Source organism: Eretmochelys imbricata, chromosome 3 (genome assembly GCF_965152235.1).
Source record: "Eretmochelys imbricata isolate rEreImb1 chromosome 3, rEreImb1.hap1, whole genome shotgun sequence".
NCBI classification, from domain to species: Eukaryota; Metazoa; Chordata; order Testudines; family Cheloniidae; genus Eretmochelys; species Eretmochelys imbricata.
The window spans coordinates 110,386,035-110,407,461 of NC_135574.1; the positions used below are offsets into that span (position 1 = coordinate 110,386,035).

At 41.3% G+C, this 21,427-nt stretch overlaps 1 protein-coding gene across 4 annotated transcripts in view; it reads right to left on the reverse strand.

The window, feature by feature from the left end:
* The window catches only part of EPM2A (EPM2A glucan phosphatase, laforin), a 51,668-nt gene that overhangs the window by 23,915 nt on the left and 6,326 nt on the right, over nt 1-21,427 (reverse strand). For all 4 annotated transcript variants that reach the window (XM_077813163.1, XM_077813166.1, XM_077813164.1 and 1 more), the window contains one exon: nt 7,271-7,445. In XM_077813163.1, the coding sequence (XP_077669289.1) occupies nt 7,271-7,445 (175 nt within the window). The remainder of the gene's footprint in view (nt 1-7,270; nt 7,446-21,427) is intronic.

Sequence of the window (21,427 nt, forward strand, 5' to 3'; positions counted from 1 at the left end):
TTGATTCATTGGACCATCAAGAGTTGCCTTTTGACAGCCCACAGGGTGAAAACAGTGCAAATCAGTTTGTTTACACCTGCAGTTTCCTTGCCAAGAGGGTTCCTGTTCTTGCCTCTGCTTTTTTCCCTGAAGAAATGGTATCAGTGTCTATTTTCCTTAAGAAATAAGGAGATCTTATGCAGCAACACAGCTATGTGAATTTCCATTTCAAAGAGCAGCAATGTTTTTAAGCAACTGTTACGCATTGGCAGCTAATTTAGGAAAATATCCATTTTGACATCACCAGCCAATCTCAGCTCACTGTGGTTTTAGGGAGGGCAGATCATTCTACCCTGCATAGTGACTCACTCACAACCATCTCTCTAAGGCCTTGTCTACACTGCAGAGTTTTGTCAGCAAAAGGCAGCTTTTGGCGACAAAAGAGTGGAGGTGTACACACTGCAGTGTCACTTTTGGCAACAAAACTCTTCACTCTCACAGCGCTTTAACGTGGCTGTGTAGTGTAGTGTAGTGGCTATGGAGTCGTGGCACCAGCATTGGGAGAGAGCTCTCCCAGCGCTGTAAAAAACCCACCCCCATGGGGGGAATAGCTACCAGCTCTAGGAGTGTGGGTTCCAGCGCTGATGCACTGTCTACACTGCCACTTTACAGCGCAGAAACTTGCAGCACTTGGGGGGGTGTTTTTTCACACCCCCTGAGCGAGAAAGTTGCAGCGCTGTAAAGTGGCAGTGTAGACAAGGCCTCTGTCTTTCTCCTCTTGCTCCCAGATCTACAAGATAATAAAAGCTACACTGCCTTTTCAGAGCAAGCCCAAACCAAGCCAATCCCATTTCGGAGGCATCACCTTCTGCCAATCACCAAGCCAAAAACAAGCCACACACTTCAATGACAAAGCTACGTAAAGAAAAGCAACAGGCTACTTAATTTAAATGAATGGGCAATTACATACACAAAAAAGCCAATACAGGCTTGTTAAAACAGAAATTCCCCCTCCCCGCCAGAAAGCCCCAAAACAAGCAACAGGCTACTTAAAGAAATGAATAGGCAATTAGAGTAACAAAGAAGCCAATATACGCTTTGCTGGGAGCTGCCTTTGGCAAGTAAAGATCTAGTAGGATGTCCATGGAACCATGGAATTGAGAAACCTGCATCACGTGACACAGTACCTGCCCCATGAGGCATTGCAAACCCTTCCCAAAGCACCCTGCAGCCAGTTGCACAGTGGGATAGCTACCCACAGTGCACTGCTCTCTGTGTCGACGCAAGAGCTGCTAGTGTGGATGCACTCTGTTGACACAAGGAGCACAGCATGGACATGGAAAAGCAGTTTAATTAAAACGCTTTAACTAAAGTGGCATAACTTTTGGGAACAAAACTCTGCAGTGTAGACATAGCCTAGTTAATCTACTCAATCAGATAGCCAGTTCCCTTTCACACACACATACAGCAGAACAAAATCCAAACAAAAAACAAAACAAAACAGGAAACTACGAGGAGGGGTGCTAAACCTCATCGCTCACTCATTTTACATTTTACATTGTTACTGCCCATTCCCTACTCCTGGGGTTGTAGATTGCGTGGTTAGATTGTAAGCTCTTTTTAGCAAAGGCCTTGCCTTCGTATCTATCTGTCAAGCACCCAGCATACTGTTGGTGCTGTACAAATAGCCAGCTGCTTCTGTGAAATAAAAGCATTATTTTTAATACAATCCTATGCATCTTTTCCTTCCCCCAATACCACCACTTCTAGTTCAGCTGAGCTGACTATCAGCTATTTTCAATGTGTCTCGACGACTTGTCTTGCTCACCAACAGAAGCTGGTCCAATAAATGATACTACCTCACGTACCAGGGCAATTACACAAAATAAATCATAAAATGTCATTGGAAAAAATTCCAGTTGTACATCAAGAATAATTCCAACTGCTCCATGTCCAAAGGTAGGCAAAATCCCAATATAAAATCTCAGGTTTACTGGACTACGAATATATGAATAATGCAAGCAACATACATGGTACTTTCCTGGAAAGAGGAGAAAGGAAAACAAAATATCCCCAAACCAGGTGAACATTAATCATACTGATGGCTATCACTTAATAAATACCTTGACATAAAAAAATAATTAATGGCTGCCAAAGTTGGCAAGGTTTTTAAACAGACCCATTTGTTGTCACAACCGTTTTTCTCCCATTTCATCATGTTTATACAGACAATCTATCATTCTTTGGTAGTTAATTCCACTGTGTCACTCCAATGTCTAGAAAATATTTTGTGTCCCACTGATACCACAGTACACAATAAATCTGACAGAGTACTAGAGAGTGGCCATTCTTCAGGTTTAATAGAAGACATAATGCAGATAATGATAATAATGGTAGTTTAACAACTGATGAGAGTCAAGCAAAAATCCTACTCTGAAATTACTCCACCACTGGACAATCCTAAACCAAATTGCCCTATGATCTTCTAGTCAATCAAAATTATAATATCTGCTCTGTAATACCAGACTGCTTATAATTGTGGTATTCACCAGAAGTGTGTCTAGAGTACAGGACTGAGCGCCACGAGTCCCAACTTCCTTCCCCATTCTGACACTGACTTGCTATGTGACAGTGGACAAGTCTACGGCTATGTGGATAAGCACTTCTTGTTTGCATTCAGAAAACAAAATAAGTGGCTTGCCCACTTTCGTTCATCTGTCAAACAAGCTGCTTCACAGGAATGTTGTAAGGCTTAAATAATGTTTAGAATTGTTTCAACATCAGTCAGGTATAAGGTGGTATCAAAATAGAAACCACTATCCTTAAATAGTTTCTCTGAAATTATTTTTAATTGTATTTTGTTATTTATATATTTTTGTTATGCAGTATTAGAATTAAAATTGGTCTTATTCTCAAATTTTCAGTAGCCTGTGAATGTTAGTTAACAACTATAACTAGGCTTGGCAGAATTAAATGATAATATCAATGTTTATTTTTAAGCATTTTTTAAATGTTTACAGTAGCACAAAAGTATGGGATTTATGGTTTTTTTTTTCAATTTTTTATCTATTTATATTTTCACAGTTGTGGGAAATTGGGGGGGGGGATGTCAGACAATTATTTAATGACAGTAGATGCAAAGTTAAAGCTTTATAATAGTTAAAACACAAACTGTCAACTTCATGTCAAGATACACAAAGTAAATATCCTTAAATCAAACTCTAATAAGTTCTTAAGTAACATGTTTCTTATTTTGCCTATCTGTAAATTGAGACTAAATGGAAATATTTTTTCGTTTGTGTGCATATGGTAAAATTGACATTTACCAATAAAAATCTAATCCTTCCATGCCAACTATAACTGTATGTTTATGCATCCATACATATCGTGTACACATATAGTATACTAAAGTTAAAGAATGGTTAGAACAGGCATCATAATGAAACTAGCCAGTAGTTTAGTGGCAAGGCAATGCACTGCCACGCAGAAGGTGCAAATTTAGGTCCTAAACGCCAAAAGAGTTTCCTCCATTGCTCTTGAGCAACCTCCTCTGACTGACCTTTCTAGTTAAATCAGATCCAGATGTTGAAGTTGACTGGTTGTCCCAATGTCTAACCAATATCAGGGGCTGGTGGGAAGGGGCAGTAGCCAACAGTGCCCTTTTCCATTTATGACTTGTTTTTCTAGATGGAGACTCCCCACCCACCCCCACACCCCCCTTCTCCTATATCTTTTGTCAACTCCGAGGCTTTTTGCAATGTGTTCTCCAAGGAACAACACTTGAAGACCAGTCAGAAATGTCAGAAAGTACAGAATACAGCTCCCTGCTTCTTCAACAGTACTTCGCTCAGGCAGCATATTACACCTATGCCCCTTGACCTGCACTGGCTTCCCATACATTTCTGGTTGCAATTCAAGAGGCTGGTTTGAATCTATAAAAAGGTTGGGCCTTGCTTATCTTAGAAACTGTTAGACTGCTTGTGCAATACCACAGAAGTTGAAATCAGCTGAGTTATCTGAGCTAGCAGTCCTCAGGTTTACACCTGAGAAAGTTGAGGACAAGGTGTTCTCAGTGAGGGGATCCCTTGTCTCTGAAACTTGTTTTCTCTCTCCCCCAGTCTGAATTTGCTTACCTTCAAGCCACACTGCAATGCCTATCTATTTAGCTAGGCTTTGGGGTGGGGGGGGGGGGCTGCGGGAAGTTAATGAGGAGGGAGATTTAGAGCACTTTGATCTAGTCCTCTTCGACACAGGTCTAGATCAAAGGACAGTAGCAGATTATTAATGCATGTCAGCAGGGGCCACATGAATGGTTAGACTGTTGCAGGCTAGCTGGGGGCAGATTCACACCCCAGCTTGCTGTGAACTAACTGTTTGTGAAGACAAGCCCCTAGGCTCTGTGGGAAAAGGCTGACAGTGGGAAGTTAATGAGAAAGGAGAGTTTCAATTTGGGTAGGTTAGGGAAGGTCTTTCATTGGTGAGTTTTGATTTGTATGTGTTTGGAACAAAATTTTGTTCATGTACCATAGCTGGGGATAGGCACAATTTTAAAGACATTTAAATAAATGAGCCCAGCATATACAGATAAGGTTCTGTTCCCATAATGTGGTCATCTTTCTCATTCCTCTCATGCACACACACACGTATTTTTTAAAATAACTACGTTATAAATTGTTTAAAAACTATCTCCTGCATTTAATCTCTCTCCCTGACAGCAGATATCAGTAATGTCATCATACATCTCCAGATGAAGGAGAGAAATTGATATGACACCAAACACAGATATACACGGCACACATAAATAAAGTGACTTTTTAAACTATTCTCTAAAGGTTATTTCTATTGTTAAGTAAACAAGAGAACAGATGTAAACAAGTTTAAGATTGTGGCTCACAATAATTAGATAAAGCTCAAATTTCATCAAGCCTTCACTTCAAATGTCCTGGCTCTGGATGATTTTTGTATCACAAATATGGTTTAAATTACTTTTTTGAATTTAATTTATAAATGATTCGCTAAAATTATTGGCTTTTTTTGTATCAGTCATATCCCATTCTTGCTCCCTTAAAATCACTAGCAAAGCACCTATTAACTTAAATGGGGAAGGAGCAGGTCCTTAGTGACCTTTTACAACTACCCCAATCTTGTTCCTTATTTTTAATGAGAACCTGGGTCTTGGATTTTTATGTTTTTTTTTTTACTTGCGGTGGAAGGGGTGACTCTTTTGCTCTGTAGCTCATTATTTCTTAGTCCTGTTATTGATGCTGTTGCTCTACAGCAGTGATTCTCAAGTGTGGCCATGGTAGCCGCAGATGGTCACCACAACGCAGCCACATGTGCGGCCACCATAACTTTTGGGGTCCCAGAGCCCCTTCCCTACGCTCTCTGCCATGTCACTGGCTCGGCTCCCTCCAGCGGCAGCCCAAGTCCATGGTGGGCCTGGTGATGTTTCATTATAGTGTAGTAGGGCTGCTGCCTTTGGCTGTGGGAGGGAACCAGCCCTGAAAGAGAGAAGTATTGAACAATTCCTTTTCAAGAACATTTTGAAATAAAAAAAGTTCACTGACATTTACAACAGGTAACTTTAGTGGTATTAGTAGTAGTACATATTATTCTTTAAATTGAAAAGATTTTATTTGCATGACATTTCCAAATAACCACGACTATGTTGTTACTTGTTTAATATTTTAACTGGACAGAACCTTCACTTACATTCTACACTGACTGAAATAACTCCATGGTATTTAAAGTACATATAATGCCCATAAAACCCTGCCTGCCCCTGCCAAATAATGGGGTTCCATGACTAGTCTTGCTCAGTGACTTCCCTATCTCATCTGCTCATTTAAAAATCAAACATTCACTTTTTCCCCAAATTCAACCTGACACTAAAAATCAGGTTATGTTTTTTCTGCCTCTCCAGTTATCACCATTAGTAAAAATATTGCAATCACAGCTCAGCTGAAAATTTCTGGATGTTGTCTGAGGCTTTACAGAACCATGTTCGCTCTTCCATAGCTTTACTAGCTCTGTAATGCACAGAGTGGTAAAAATATGTTTCCCCATCAGATTAAACCAACAGACGTCAAAGATAAACAAGGAGCAGATATTCTGAATAAGAACATTTTTTCATGAAGAAAGGTTACTCACCTCAAGTAACTGGAGTTCTTTGAGATGTGTGGTCCCACTCAGCACTCACTATGGGTGTGCTCCATGTGCCTGAGACTGAAAGATTTTTCACTAGCAGTGTCCGCTGGTCTGTGCCTGTGCCCGCTCATGCTCCAAACTGGGGACAAAAGAGGCGACACGGCCTGCCTGCCTGCCTCTCCGGTTCTTACTGTATTGTGGATTATAGTAAGGTTCCAAAGCAGAGAGGAAGGAGGGCGAGTCATGGAATACATATAGGGACCACACATCTTGAAGAACTCCAGATACTATAAAGTAAGAAACCTTTCTTTCTTCTTCAAGTGCAGGTCCCTATGAGCATTCACTGTGTGTGACTCACAAACAGTATCCCATCGAGGAGGAAGGTGTGAAGAACTATGCTGCATCACAGATCACAGACCCGCTGCTCCAAAGGAAACCTCTGGCTGAAGCTTGCATAAGGGGGTAATGCTTAGTAAAAATACCTACAGAGCCCCATGTGGCCACCTGCAGATCTCCAAGAGAGGAATTCCTTGCAGCAAATCCACAAAGGTAGCGTCTGCTCTGTGGGGGAGGGGTGACCATTTGTCATAGCTAACAGGATGCCACCTGAAATGCACACAAGTCTTTGCAATGAAATTGCTTCTCCTTTCATTTGCTAGGCATCACTACATTGCAACGTTAAGGTTGTTTGGGTGCCTTAATTGTGCATTCTCATACTTAACGTATTTGGGTTTCTTTTAAGTATAACCTTAACTGTAAGTTTTCTGGATTTGTTATGCTTAGTTTTGGACAGCTCTGTAAAGTTTTTAACCTTAAATTACTGATCAGTACTCTCACTCTGTGGAAGTTTGCCACTGACTTCAATGAAAGTAGGCTTGAACTCAAAATCTCTCCATTACGCAGACATATCTGATTTTTACCTGCTATGGGGCAGTTAATTTGCATTAAGCTTTACTGAGGGACTGTAAATTTAGCCTTCTGAGTTGCTTCTCTGTGTATGTGAATGAGTCGTTACTTTCTGTTCCACACAAATTCCCATTTGCCACCATATGGTCTAAGTCTCTATCCATCCTTTCAGTACAGATTTCCTCTTTAGCTGCCTGGATTGAACGAGCCCTTGAGAATTCCATTGTTTCTTTTTTACCTGGAATAGTGAATGGCTTGATGGCCAGCAATATTAAAATAGAAGTCAGTTGTGTGCTTCATCTCATCAGTGTGTCCAGAGACTTCGATCCAGTGTCCTATTGGCAGGCAGTAAACTCCATCTACCAAGTTGCTTTCATTGTAGACACAGCAGCGGTCATGATGGGGCCCATTACCTGAAACAGAAGCAGCAACATAACAGCTTGTGAATCAATACTGTTTACATGGAATCAAAGTAGATGTGAATTTAAATATGAATTTAAGGTCTTTGGAACAGGGACTGTGTTGCAGGGTTGCTGGCCTCATAAATGAAGTAGATCTAGCTCTCCTCTGCCAGAACAGGTGCTTCCACTTGCCCAAGTAAGAGGGTTGGGAAGCACCTGATGCTATAAAGAAAAAGGGAGAATCAGAGACAGTGAATCAGAGCTTCCTGAGTGAGAGTCAGGAAGGGCAGATGAGAACTGCCAGAGCCAGAAGGTGTTTCCTGGGGAAAGGCTGAAAGCAAGGAGAGCAGCAAGAGAGGCTTTCACACTGACATCCCAAACCAGAGAGGGGAGGAGGCTGAAGATGGGAGGAGCAGCAGAGGGAGTTGCCTGCTAGCTTTAAGTCAGAGAGCTGGAACCAAGGGCCAGAGAGAACTGAAGGTAGGGGAACCATTGGAGGGGCTCACTCACTGACATCTCCAGGGCTGGAGCCCTGGACCCAGAGAAATCATGAGAAGCCCATGGGGAGTGACGGATGCTCCCCTGGTAAAGATGCTCTCCCAGCAGAGCAGCTGTGGGGTTCCTCCTGGGAAGAGCAAGGTTGCACACTTGTTAGAAGACCTATGGTCGCTGTCCTGGTACAAGAACAGGAGAGGATTGACAGAGTCTGGGCATGGCCGAAGGTGCCGGTGCATGGTATGTGGGGCACCCAGGGACAAGATGTCTTGAATTGCAATGACTGCTTGGACTGTGTGTGGGACATGGAATACATCTGAGATTTTGCTGGGGATTCAATGAACTGTGTTTTGGTAATAAACCAGCCCCAAGGGGGGGGGGGTATTATTTAATCAAGAGAGCCTACATTGGATTTACTGGGAATACTGAAAGGCAAAATTGGGGCAGGTTTGCCTGCTGTGCCGCAGCCTGAAGAAAGGGGACGGTCCAGTGGGGTTGCTCCCATTTACTAAATGTTTGCAGAACACCCAGCATAATACAATTCGTATCACCCAATCTGACTGGCCTTAGGCACAACCACAAAATAAAAGCTTAGCAACCACCATCACTGAAACCTTTTTACAGAAGAAATAATAAGCGCTGTAGAGGATCCCAAATCATCACCAGGATACTTCCAAGCACTTAAAGGTTGCAAAATAGATAGATGAAACCGTTTGTTTTTCAAATGTATGTCTCTTCTCTGCTAATACCTGAGTTCAATGCTCTGCATTTCCCCTGCAACTTTTAAGGACATCGCTAGTACCTAAAAGAAGGCCTCATCTACAATAAGAGACTTTTCCTAAAATTTTCCACTGTTGCTATCGTCAGTTCAGCTCCCCACATGGTAAAGAAATCTAGAATAGACAACGCACCAGGTTTTAAGTACCATGTTGTGTAGGCCTGCTCTCAGCAGGGTGCTTAAATGCTGGGAGCCCTGTCCACACTTGCACTTCCACTACTGCAGTACAGAGCCACAACAAAAACACAACTTCCTTTCTACATTTACACATTTGTGGTGTTGTCAACTGTTGCAAGGCAAACAGAAAACTCAAGTCTTGACAGATAAAGAGCCTTTCCAGTTCATTGTTACAATGCTTTCACTTGTCATTTTTAAAGGTTAGTGTCAGAAGGCTAAATTATGCCTCTTCCTGCAGGGGGATGCTAGAAAGGGGAGATGGCTAAAAGGACCCAAATCAGGGTTCAACACAATCCAAATTCCAACACTGGAAAGCATACGGAGGTGTACTAGCTAGTTCCGCCAGCAGTGTAAGTGGTCCCAGAAACTGGGTGAGACACAAGAAAGCAGTATGGCAGCTCAAGGAAAAGCAGTGGCTATGTCTGTTATAGGGGTATAACACAGGATGCTCCCCACACCACACAAGAAGCATCACAACTTTAAAAGGTACTGTGTCTCCAACGGCTGCTGCTGGGAGTGCATCTTGCCTCAGCCTCACAAGAGGCATAATTAAGCTCCTGTTATGACCATGAGGTGGGAATCTCAAATTGTTGTTTTAAAAAAACGCTTTACGTTAGACATACAATATGTGGCTCAATCAATAATATAAAGCAATAGATAATTCTCTCTCACAAATGCAACAACATTCAAGTAATCATCCTTAAAGTATAAAATCACATACTGATATCCATTTACTTTCTCTGTTATTGGACTGGTATAATGACCGATCTGTCACTATCCTTCTGATACAAAGATCAATTCTCAGAACTACAGATCAAATCTACAGTTAAAGAAAGATGAAAACACTGTTTTTTCTATTAAAGAATTAGTATGGAGCATAAGAAAGTTATAAATATAATTAGGGTTTCTATCTTGACGCTTATTTGATGGTATTGCACAATCGGCTAGGGTCTAATAAGGTCTAATAACAAACAGAGAATATCTCAGTTCAGTGAAATTGTGTTTTTTAAAAAGTATAATTTATAGGGGCAAAAAAAGGAAAATATTTCAGTAGACTCCCTGCAGCTGTAAAAAATGAGACTGAATAACTAAGAGGTAAGAGGGAACAGAACGGTTGCTTGTGTAGCTAGATAATTAAGCAGATGTACACTACTTTCAATGTACTAGTGCTTACTGAGTGATGGTGTCTTAATCATGGGGAGTGAACACATATGTGAGACAAATAAATGTTATAGGAAATCTACTGTGAAGAGAGCTCAGGAGAAATACTAATGCAAATGATTAGGATTAACATTGAATAGTTCTTTATTTTCTACATTGCATGCAGAACTTTTTCCCCTAATTATGGGTTATTATTTTAATATAAAATAAGGAATGTAAAAGCACAAGAGAGAAAAACACTTCTCCCTCCCATGTTGCTTAAATATTATATTCCATATGCAACAACACAATGCAATTTCCATTAAAATATTGTAATTGAGACAAGCTTATAGCTTTAAACATTATGACTCTTGTCCTTATGCATATTTTTATTTCATATCTTTCATTGTGTTTGTGCTTTTAAATAATATTTCAAGACAGCAGAGGACATCAAAAGTACCCTCAAAGTAGAAAAACAATGACATTTATGAACACACACAAATAAACCAGCTGAATACATGATGGTTAGGGCTATCATTGGTAAGCAACAGCTTCCTTTTCTTTTTAAGTTTATTTACAAAACTTATTTAAACTGGAAGGTTAATGGCCCCAGTCCTGCAAACATGGAACAACTTTCCTGTATAACGACTACTAGTGATCCAATAAAGGTAACAGAACTTAGCCTGAAACTTGCATCAAACCTACTCAGGATAACTTTCTGAAGTCCATTTTTACAATGTGAACAACTCTAAATAAAACATTTTTCTTTAGAAATTCCAAAACATTCCTTTGACATTCTGAAGAATTTATACATATAAAGCGTATAATGTTACATTCATTAGAATAAATAAATGATTACTAACTACTGTCCACTAAATAGCCACATTGATTGCCTTCTTCAACAGCTTCGGCCGCCCTTCTCAATGCTTACTTTTCTCATCTTATCACTCTTCTTCACCGATTCATCCTAACTCTCCATATCACTATATCATTTCCCTCCCCACCCCTCTCCTGCTTCAGTTTACTCTACAACCTTTACTCTTCTTTCATATTAACTGAGTCATGCCTTCCCTCCCCAAGTCTAACACCACATTCCAGCTCTTCCTCTTGCGCTCTTTTCCCTCACCTCTGGCAATATCTGCTCCAACTCTACACTGGTCTTTTCACTTTCCTCCTTTCTCCCTCTTGCTCTTATTCCTCCCCCTTTCTCCATTGAATTCTGTGCCATTACACAATGCAGAATTTGCACAAAGTTAATGTTCCCCACAGAATTTTATTTTTGTATTTTTATTTTTTCATGCAGAATTTGCTACTGCTCTCCCCGCCCCCCATAGAAGGATGGAGTTGGCACTGCTGAAGAGTGAGGAAGAGGATGCAGGTGTGGGACAGCATTGCCAGTGCCAGGCACGAGACATGGAGGTGGTGGGCACCCAAGAGCTTGGAGGCGGCAGCTGTGGCTGCTGTTGCTCAGGCTCATCCCAGCTGTGCTGGAGGCTCCCATGGGCACAAAAGACATCCGGTGAGGAGGGGAATCTGGCTGGCAGGGGAGAGGAGCTGTGCCCTGCGGCTTGGCTCCCCCTCCTCAGGGGGACACTGTCAGGCAGAGGAAATGGGCACCAGGGCACATCCAACACGGTGATTGGGCGCAAGCTGTGCTCCTCAGGCCGCTTTCCTGAGGGCACCAGGCAGCTGGGTGTATGATTCCTTCTCCCCCAGGGACAGTGTGGGTCTCTGAGAGGCTGTGGGACAGCTTGGCCACTGTCTGCCTCCACCTTCGCATGGGCTAACGGCCAGGGAGCCCTTCAAGCTGAGAACTCACTCCCCTGCCTCAAAACGCAACTTAAGGGGCACTAGGAAGTGGTCCAATGTCAGCTTTCCAAGGTGTTGGGCACCCACAACCCCCATCACACACAGCGGGTGGGAATCAGTACACGTAGCCACCTGCGTTTGGACATTTTGCTCTCAGTCTCCTATTCCCTTTATGCTCTCTTTTTGTCCCATTCCCTCAATTAAAAACAAACAGTCTTAATTAGTTAAAGGTACGAGTATAAGGAAGTCCGATTTCCTGGACTCACAATGCTAAGTATCCTTAGCACTATAAAAAAGTTAATATGCTCAATGGGCTTTAACATTGTCCCCTAAAAGACTGCACAGCATTCTGCAGAGGTACAGAAATATCATTGTCCATTTTAAATACTGGGAAACAAGAACACAGAAAGCTTAAGTGGCCTCCTGCCCAAGGTCACACAGCAAGTGAGTGTCCCCAGAGAGAACCCTGGAGTTCCTGGTTCCTAGCTTGGTGCTCATTTAACAAGACTGCATTTGCCTCACTGCTTATATCGAAGTCTTTGCTTTTCTTTTACCAAGCACTGAGATTGGCTTCCATAGAGTTTATCTTCTGAGGGAAACAGGCATAGAGGAAATTTTTTCTTGGATTGTAAACTTTGTGCACCAGTTTTGACCATTAATTTACTCAAAGTGACTTAGAGATAATGGACAATGAACTTTGGCCATTTGAACAACATTTTCTGAACCATACTCTGATCATAGTGAAAATCTACTTATGAGGCCTCCACTATAAGGCTTCACTGATAATACAGATTATTTTACTTCATTTTATTTTCTTTAATAGTCTTGAGATCATTTTTACATTTTATATTTGATTATTTTGAGGAGATCCTCATGAAATTCTTTTGTTAAATATTTTTGTGGTATTTTTTATTTTTGTGTTATTTCAGTTTATTCACCTGGGTGGGTGGGTCCTGCTTCCCATGCAGATTGGGGTGGGAGGCCCTGCACTCACCCTGCTCTGCTGGTTGAGTACAGTTTCAGACTCGGGGCTGCAACTTGAATCTTTTTTGTTGTCTGTATTATTACAGACATATTTGCTGACAGGTATTTTGAAATAAATTATCAAAATAATTGAAACTAGCATGATTATAGTGTATTATTTTGACAAATAAAATATGCAGAATTTTGAAGAATTTTAAAATATTGTGCACAGAATTTTTAGACACAGAATTCCCCCAGGAGTAACCCCTCTGTCTCTCTTTAGTGCAGTCTGGAGTTGCTCAAGTTCCTTTTATTTTCCTGTTCCCTTTGGGGCTCCTGCTTTATTCTTTAGCAAGCAGACACAACCTGTGATGTTGCTCTCTCTCACTTCCTCCATCTTTCTTCTTACTGGCTTTCCCCCTACATGGCAGCCAGTCAAAGGAGAAGGCAGCAACAGAAGCAATATTCCCATTCATCATGCTCTCAATAGCAGAAGCACTGGCTTCCTGCTCTCCCATTTCTAACTCTTTTCCCTCCTTCCCCTTGAGGTTTATACCATCTGCTGACTAAATTTCCCCTGTCTCCTCATCCTACTTCCTCTTTAGCTTGGATTCCTGGTCCTCCTTTTCCTCTCTTCCCAATCCTCCATCTTAATTCTTGATGACTTCAACCGCCATGTTAATGATCCTTTCAACTTTGCCATCATTCACTTCCTTTCCCACATGGCACTGGATCTACAACCATACACAAAACTGTAGCCACTCCTTCAACTTATAAAAAGAAAAGGAGTACTTGTGGCACCTTAGAGACTAACAAATTTATTTGAGCATAAGCTTTCGTGAGCTACAGCTTATAGTGTTCATTAGGCATTGGTCCTTCTCTTCTGTCACTTCCAAGTAGCTTCCTTTCTCTGATCACTATTTATCATTGAAAGAGGTGGAGGAGTAAACAATCAAATAAAAAAGAAGCAAGTTTTCATTTGGGTTTTATTTTTTAAACAAACACCTTCCATTCATATAGTGCATTTCATTCAAAATTACACCAATTATTTTAGTAGCAATTTTTCATGCACACCATACACACGTCAGTCATTCCACCCCCCGTTGAAATACAGCAACAACATACAGTGCACAGCAAGACAACAATTTGAAACAGGAAGGGAAGAAAACTACCATATCCAATTGAAACCAAAGCTAAGAAAGTAGGGTAGGTGGAATGAAGTTACCCAATCAATATTGAGCCAGGACACTGAGGTTTACATCCTCAGGGTCATTACAATTACATATAAAAATTGCCATGAGACCTTAATTATTGCGAGTGATCAGGATTGCACCTGTAAGTCTAATCCAAAAGATGCCACCTCCCCCAGAGGTACCTCCTAAAACATGCTTGTTTCACAAGATAAGTACAGAATACAAGGTCAAGGGGGTATATATAAAACAAAAAACTACTGAATCAGTTTATATGACGTCTTTACTTTCACAAATTATTGGGCTGCCTCAAATTATTTAGATACTGTAAAGTGGCAATGCAAGGAAAAAGTTCTAGCTACACAGCTACATAAACAAGTTTGAAGAAAAAGAAGTGAGATAGCAATTTATAATTCATAAACTACTTTTAATAGCATTTAGCATTCATGTTTCTTATTATTGAAATGGCTCTGGAGGATAAAAACTAAAAAGCTGTGGCCCCATAGGGAGCAGAACTGTTGACACATTCTGTTGGACTTTGTCACAAATAGCTCTACTTGGTGAAAAACCCACAACTAGAAGATGTATCTGGCTACAACTGGTGAAGAAACCACTTGTGGTGATTCAAACCATCTGCTCAGGTGGCCTGCTAAGTCATTCTGTACACCCCACACATAAGATGCTTCTAGATCTACTGAGCTGGCAATACAGAGCTCCCTGAGTTGGGCTTCTTCCTGACAGAGTGGGGAAGAGTGGGCTCCCCGCTGCTTGTTGAGGTAAAACATTGCTGTTAAGTTGTCTGTGAAGACTAACAGCCTGCTTCCCCTGATGTGCAATAGAAATACTTGGCACAGCTTTCAGTTCTCTGGCACTGATGTGTAAAGCTAAGTTCTCTGAAGACCAGAGACCCAGCAGAGAACTAAAATGGGCTCCCCATCCAAGGACCGAAGCATCTGGCCCTAGCATGAAAGCTGGTTGTGGGTGGACAAATGGAATGCCTATCTAGGGATTTGAGAACATGGGAGGGCATTCTTACCACAGAGTCCAATTGATGGCAGTTTGGTGGGTAAACAGATGCCAGCCAGCCCGACAGAGTTCTGAGCCACAGTCTGACGTAGTGAACCACATAGGTGCAAGAGGCCATGTGACCCAGAAGCCTCAAACAGTTTGGTGCTGTTGTGACCAGCAGACCTATGACAATTGATCGAATTGCCTGGAACATGGAAGAAAGGCCCTGGCTTGAGATGATTCCAGTGCAGCCCCTATAAACTCTATCCTCTGGACTGGAAAGAGAGGATATTTTTGTGTGTTGATTAACTTTCCCAGATCATTGACTGGATCAGGGTAATGCTATGCACTTGCTATTTAGACCAGCCTTTGACAAGCCAGTCATCTAGATAGGGATAAACCTACACTCCTGATCTTAGAAGGAATGCAGCCACTACTGCCATGACTGAGAGCTGCTGACGGGGTAAGAGGTAACTTAGTCACAGTTTATAAGTACCTACACAGGGAACAAATATTTAATAATGGGCTCTTCAATCTAGCAGACCTAAGGTATAACAGAATCCAGTAGCTGGAAGTTGTAGCTAGACAAATTTAGACTGGAAATAAGGCATAGGTTTTTAATTGTGAGGTGCGACTGGGTCGGGCCAGATGGCTACAGGAGAGTAACAGAAGGCAGATATATTAGCCCCAGGTTAAGTAGGTCCCTTTTCCCTGGGTAAGGTAACAGGGAAGGTTTTTTTTTTTTTTTTTTGCAGGCAATATGATGTTTACTGGGGTTAGTTTCAAGCAAGCTATACATATAAAATCCTAACTATACATATAAAATGATGGGGTCTATGACAGGGTCGGGCTGGATGGCTACAGGAGAGTAACAGAAGGCAGATATATTAGCCCCAGGTTAAGTAGGTCCCTTTTCCCTGGGTAAGGTAACAGGGAAGGTTCCAGAACAATCAGGAACCTTCTGGAGACAATTAAGACAGGCTGATTAGAACACCTGCAGCCAATCAAGAAGCTGTTAGAATCAATTAAGGTAGGCTAATCAGGGCACCTGGGTTTTAAAAAGGCGCTCACTTCAGTTTGTGGTGTGCGTGTGAGCAGTTGGGAGCAAGAGACACTAGTTGCTGAGAGTGAGAATGTGGACTGTTGGAGGACTGAGGTGTACAAGCATTATCAGACACCAGGAAGAAGGTCCTATGGTGAGGATAAAGAAGGTGTTGGGAGAAGGCCATGGGGAAGTAGCCCAGGGAATTGTAGCTGTCGCACAGCTGTTCCAGGAGGCACTCTAGACAGCTGCATTCCACAGGGCCCTGGGCTGGAACCCGGAGTAGAGGGCGGGCCCGGGTTCCCCCCAAACCTCCCAACTCCAGGTCAGACACAGGAGTCGTTGACCTGGACTGTGGGTTCAGAAGAACGGCCAAGCTGAGGGCTGCCGTGAAGCTCCAAGGTGAGCAAATCCGCCAATAAGCGCAAGACCCACCAAGGTAGAGGAGGAACTTTGTCACAGAGGGTAATTAACTACTGGAATAATTTACCAATGATTGTGATGGATTCTCTATCACTGGCAATTTTTTAAATCAAGATTTAATTTTTTTCTAAAAGATCTGCTCTAGATATTATTTTGCGGGGGTTCTGTGGCCTGTGTTTTACAAGAAGTCAGTCTAGACGATCACAGTGGTCCCTTCTGGCCTTGGAAACTATGAATAATCACAAAGTCAGTATTATGCAATTTAAAGTTCCTGCATGTTTTAATCCCCAGCATTTGTTTTTCACCTTTTTTCCCTTCTACAACCAGTGTTAAAAAAAATTACATCAAAGTTTACACTCACCCTTCTATCCTTAGGGTAAAACAAACACAAATACCCAGAGGAAAAAACGCCACACACAACTAAAAGGATAGATTTTTTAAAAGCTCAGGCCACTTTATAAATGGATCTTTTTCTTTAATCTTGATCGTATTGATTTTTTTCCCTGGGAACAAATGTTGGTTTAATTTTTGAGAAGAAGGCAAACTTAAAAAAAGTTGTGAAATAAAACCCAGCCTGTAAAATGCTCTTCCAGTATTTAATCCATCTACAGACCTCTCTAACCAGTCACATATGCCTTTCTAATTAAAGAACAAAGAATCTGGATGAGTTTATGAGCAGATAAAGGTTTGACTAACATACATCCTCCCTAAGCCCCACTGTGCTGCCGACCAGGAGCCGCCTGCGTTAAGTGCTTCCCGGGCAGAGCTTGCACCTCTCATCCACTCCCAAACCCCAATATTCTTCCCCAGCCCAGAGCCCCCTCCTGCACCCAAACTCTCTCCCAGACCCGTCACTCCCTCCTGCACCCCAACCCCCTGCCCCCTCCTGCACCCAAACTCCCTCCCAGAGCCCATATCCCTCACCCTCTTCTGCACCCCAACACTCTGCACCATCCCAGAGCCCCCTCCTGCACCAAATGCCCTCCCAGAGCCCTCACCCCCTCCTGCACCCCAACCCCCTGCCCCAGGCTCAGCCCAGAGCCCCCTCCCACACACCAACCCCCTGCCCCAGCTTGGTGAAAGTGAGTGAGGGTGAGGGACAGTGAGCAACGGAGGAAGGGGGAGAAACGGAGTGAGTGGGGCAGGGCAGATCCTGGGTTGATGTTAAATTCAGAAAGTGATCTTGTACAAAAAAGGTTGGAGACCACTGCATTACAATGATGAAAACCCTCAAAGTTCTATTTTGGGCCTAATTCATTGTGTTATCTGTATGTTCTACCGTATGGTGTCTATCAGCAGTTACTACAATTGGACTTCCACTGATACACATACAGTCATCAAAATTTACTTATCCTTTACACCAGAGCCTGTTATGAAAGTCTCCCTGCTGTCTAATTGTTTGAGTGAAATTCAATCTTAGATGGCTTGGAATAAGCTCTGCCTCAACACAACCAAGACTGAATTGCTATTGATTTCTATAAGATAGAGGTATGGGAAGGTTGAACTTCCATCACCTGAATTTAGATGGGTCAGATATTTTGGCAGTTGATCCTGCTAGGAATTCTTAGGGTCACTTCAGACTCATGTCTTTCTGATGTCAACATATGAAAATTTAAATCAATGAAAATTCAGATGTGGTTTTGATTTCACACAGCTGATGAATGTTGCCAAGATAAAACACTTGCTTTCTACATCTCATACAGAGATTCTAATTCCTGAGTTGAATAGAGAGACTTAATTATTATGCTTTTTAATGCTGGCCTTCCTGCTGTTTCTATACAGTCTTTCCAATAGGTTCAGAAGCAGCAGCTAGCTTTTTCACACTGGTTAAGTATGATGACAGTATTATTCATTTCCCACACATACTGCACTTCTAGATCAGTAGTTTGTTTAAATACATCTCTTTTCATAAGCTAGTACCATGTGATTAGTTTGAACTAACCACACAGTACATCCTGGCATGATCTTTTACAGGAAAGATAAAGAGAATTTGGGCTTGGGACTTTTGAGATGACAAAAGAATGAAATTAACAAATTTCCTGTCACTTGAGGGACTTCAGAGAGTAAAAGTCATGTCAATTTCAATCCTTCACTGACTTATAAGAGATATCAGTAAAGTACAAGGATGGTATAGTGTGCACATTTGTATCATACACACTTAGTGATGTTTGTTTTTTGACCATCTTTGAGGTAGAATGTTAAGTCTGTTGCAGCACTCTGTTTACAGACCTGATATTTTATCAGGGGGATAAGTTATAATAGTAAATGTTACTCAGGGGTACACTGGGTTTAGGACTGAATCCCGTCAATCGTGATAGCCTCCTTTTTAAGGATAAACAATCACCACCACTACCACCTGGAATCAGAACTTAAAGACTTACAAGACATACTGATATATAGTAAACCGATATGAAGCAATCAATGAAAATTAGTTCCCAACCATGTCATAACTAAGTCACAGTGATATTTTAGGTGAACAAGATAAAACACTATATGCTATTGTAAGCTGACAATGTGGTTGCACAAATTTACTGAGAAATGGTGTTTAAATGCAGTCACATAAAAAAAGGAAAGTATGAGGCTGATTTCAAATTGATTCCTATTTACTCATATCAACAATGTTTCCTCACACCTGAAAGGCATTAATATTGCTAACATGTTCTCTCTCTGAACAAAGCAATGGGTTCTCAGTAAATCATTGTATATTACACAATTAGTCAACATCAATATCCAGTTATACTTAATATTCCACCCCTTACATTACTCATTTAACAATAAGTTTGGTGTAGGAGGAGAGAATAAAGTCCTACATTGCCTTAAAAAACAAAATGAATTATGCTATTAATTAAACTTCTATGTAGCTGCCTTCTGCAAGGATTGAGGAGGTATTTGTTATAGACAAGTAAAATAGTGACACCTAGTGGAAGTAATAATCAGTAAGTAAAACATCTATATAGAAACTTCTCAACCCAGTCCATCACAAGGATTGAGAAGTTCATTTTTTATTTTTAATTTACAGCTGTTTTCCCCCACCCAGGGGATCAACACATTAGTTTGGGGGTAGGAGGAGATATGCATTTCACCAGAAAGGAATAATAGGGCAGGGAAGGAAGAATTATTTGCCTGAAATTCTGCATCCGATGAAGTGAGCTGTAGCTCACGAAAGCTTATGCTGAAATAAATTGGTTAGTCTCTAAGGTGCCACAAGTACTCCTTTTCTTTTTGCAAATACAGACTAACATGGCTGTTACTCTGAAATCTGCTTCCTTACAGATATCATGAAGGATTCTTACTTGTGCTCTACTGCTGCCCTCAAGGATTAAAATAAAAGGAGATTTTAAGACACAAATGGCAATTAGGCATCTAACTGCCATTCACTTCTTTGAAAAGTCTCCCCCTTTCAGAGTTCTACTAGCCTTCTGCTACAGCACTGAGAGAAGAAGAAACCTGCACAAACTGTAGATTTAAATAAAATGTCATGATCTAGAGTCACTAATGACAGGTTTCAGAGTAACAGCCGTGTTAGTCTGTATTCGCAAAAAGAAAAGGAGTACTTGTGGCACCTTCATCAGATGAAGTGAGCTGTAGCTCATGAAAGCTTATGCTGAAATAAATTGGTTAGTCTCTAAGGTGCCACAAGTACTCCTTAGAGTCACTAAATTCAACTGTTAACACAATGCCATGAGTAAATTAATGAGAAGCTCTTTATAAACGGCACACACCCAGAGTTCTGCAAGCTCAGAAAGAATCCCAGAGGTCACACCTTCGCACATCTTCTTTTGTAACATTCAATCAGCCATGACAGCATGTGTGCTGATCCCTCACAGCCAAGAGCGAAGACCACCTGCCCCAAGCAGTGTTTATTTTCTTTTTTGTTTTGAGTGGGCAAAAAATTGGAGGGGAACTACAAAAATCAATAAAATAATAGAAGGTAAAGAAGAGGAAAGATGGGAATGAAAAAGTTGAAAAGGAAGAAGAGGTCATAAAAGAAAAGCACATGGCAACCATATAACAGGGAGAAGTTCAAGAGGATTCACCAGTCCATCACAAGGGAGACTACAGTAAGTTCGGGAACCATTTCTTGATGTAGTCATTTGCTTAAATACTGAGAAGAAAAGAAAACCAAAACTAGTCTTTGAAAATGTTTTTGGCATACTGCAATTTTATCTAGAAGTTACCCATTAACCCAAAATGGAATGGAAAGCAAATCCCTGCATGATGACTGGTTGAGGGACATAATTAGGCTATCCAAATGTAGTGACTTGTACTATGGCCAGGGCTTGAGCAACTTAACAAGACACCTACTAAGAAGTGGACACAAAATATTGGGAACCACAACAACAGGATCCAGAGAAAAAGTAGAGCACTAATCACAGGAGCACTCCCTACTTGGGACTGATCATTCATACGGAGTAAGATAGGGAGCAGAGGACCGATAAGAGATATGGACTAAACACACCTACAAGTGGGAAGCAAGAAGTCTCACTGGAGTCTGAAGAAGAGCAACAATTAAACCCACAGGCATGGCTGTTCTCAGTGTTTTTAAAGCATCCAGCATGTAGGCACTAACACCAGCATCTTGACACTTAACCAATTAGTTTAATGTGAAAGAGTACACTTCTCTTCAGTAGCCAACAGAGCTGTGTTTTAAAAGCTGAAGAATCCACTACCATTTATGGAGAGTTTTTTATTACATACTGACAGAAGTAGTAGTATGTTTTAATGGAAAGAGCTAAAGCATAGGTCTGAAAGTTGCCAACCTTGCTTGATGGTTCCTGCGCTAGAAAAAAAAAGTGTGCTCACCATAAATATGGTTTGCTTTATTTAAGCTGTAATGTGCCATATGACCACTACTATTTTCAGACCATTAAATGCTCAAGCGACTTGAAAATTATGAATATATTTTACTTCAGTTATTTTTCCCCACTATTTATATCCATTTATTAGCCAACACTAACTGTATGTCTAA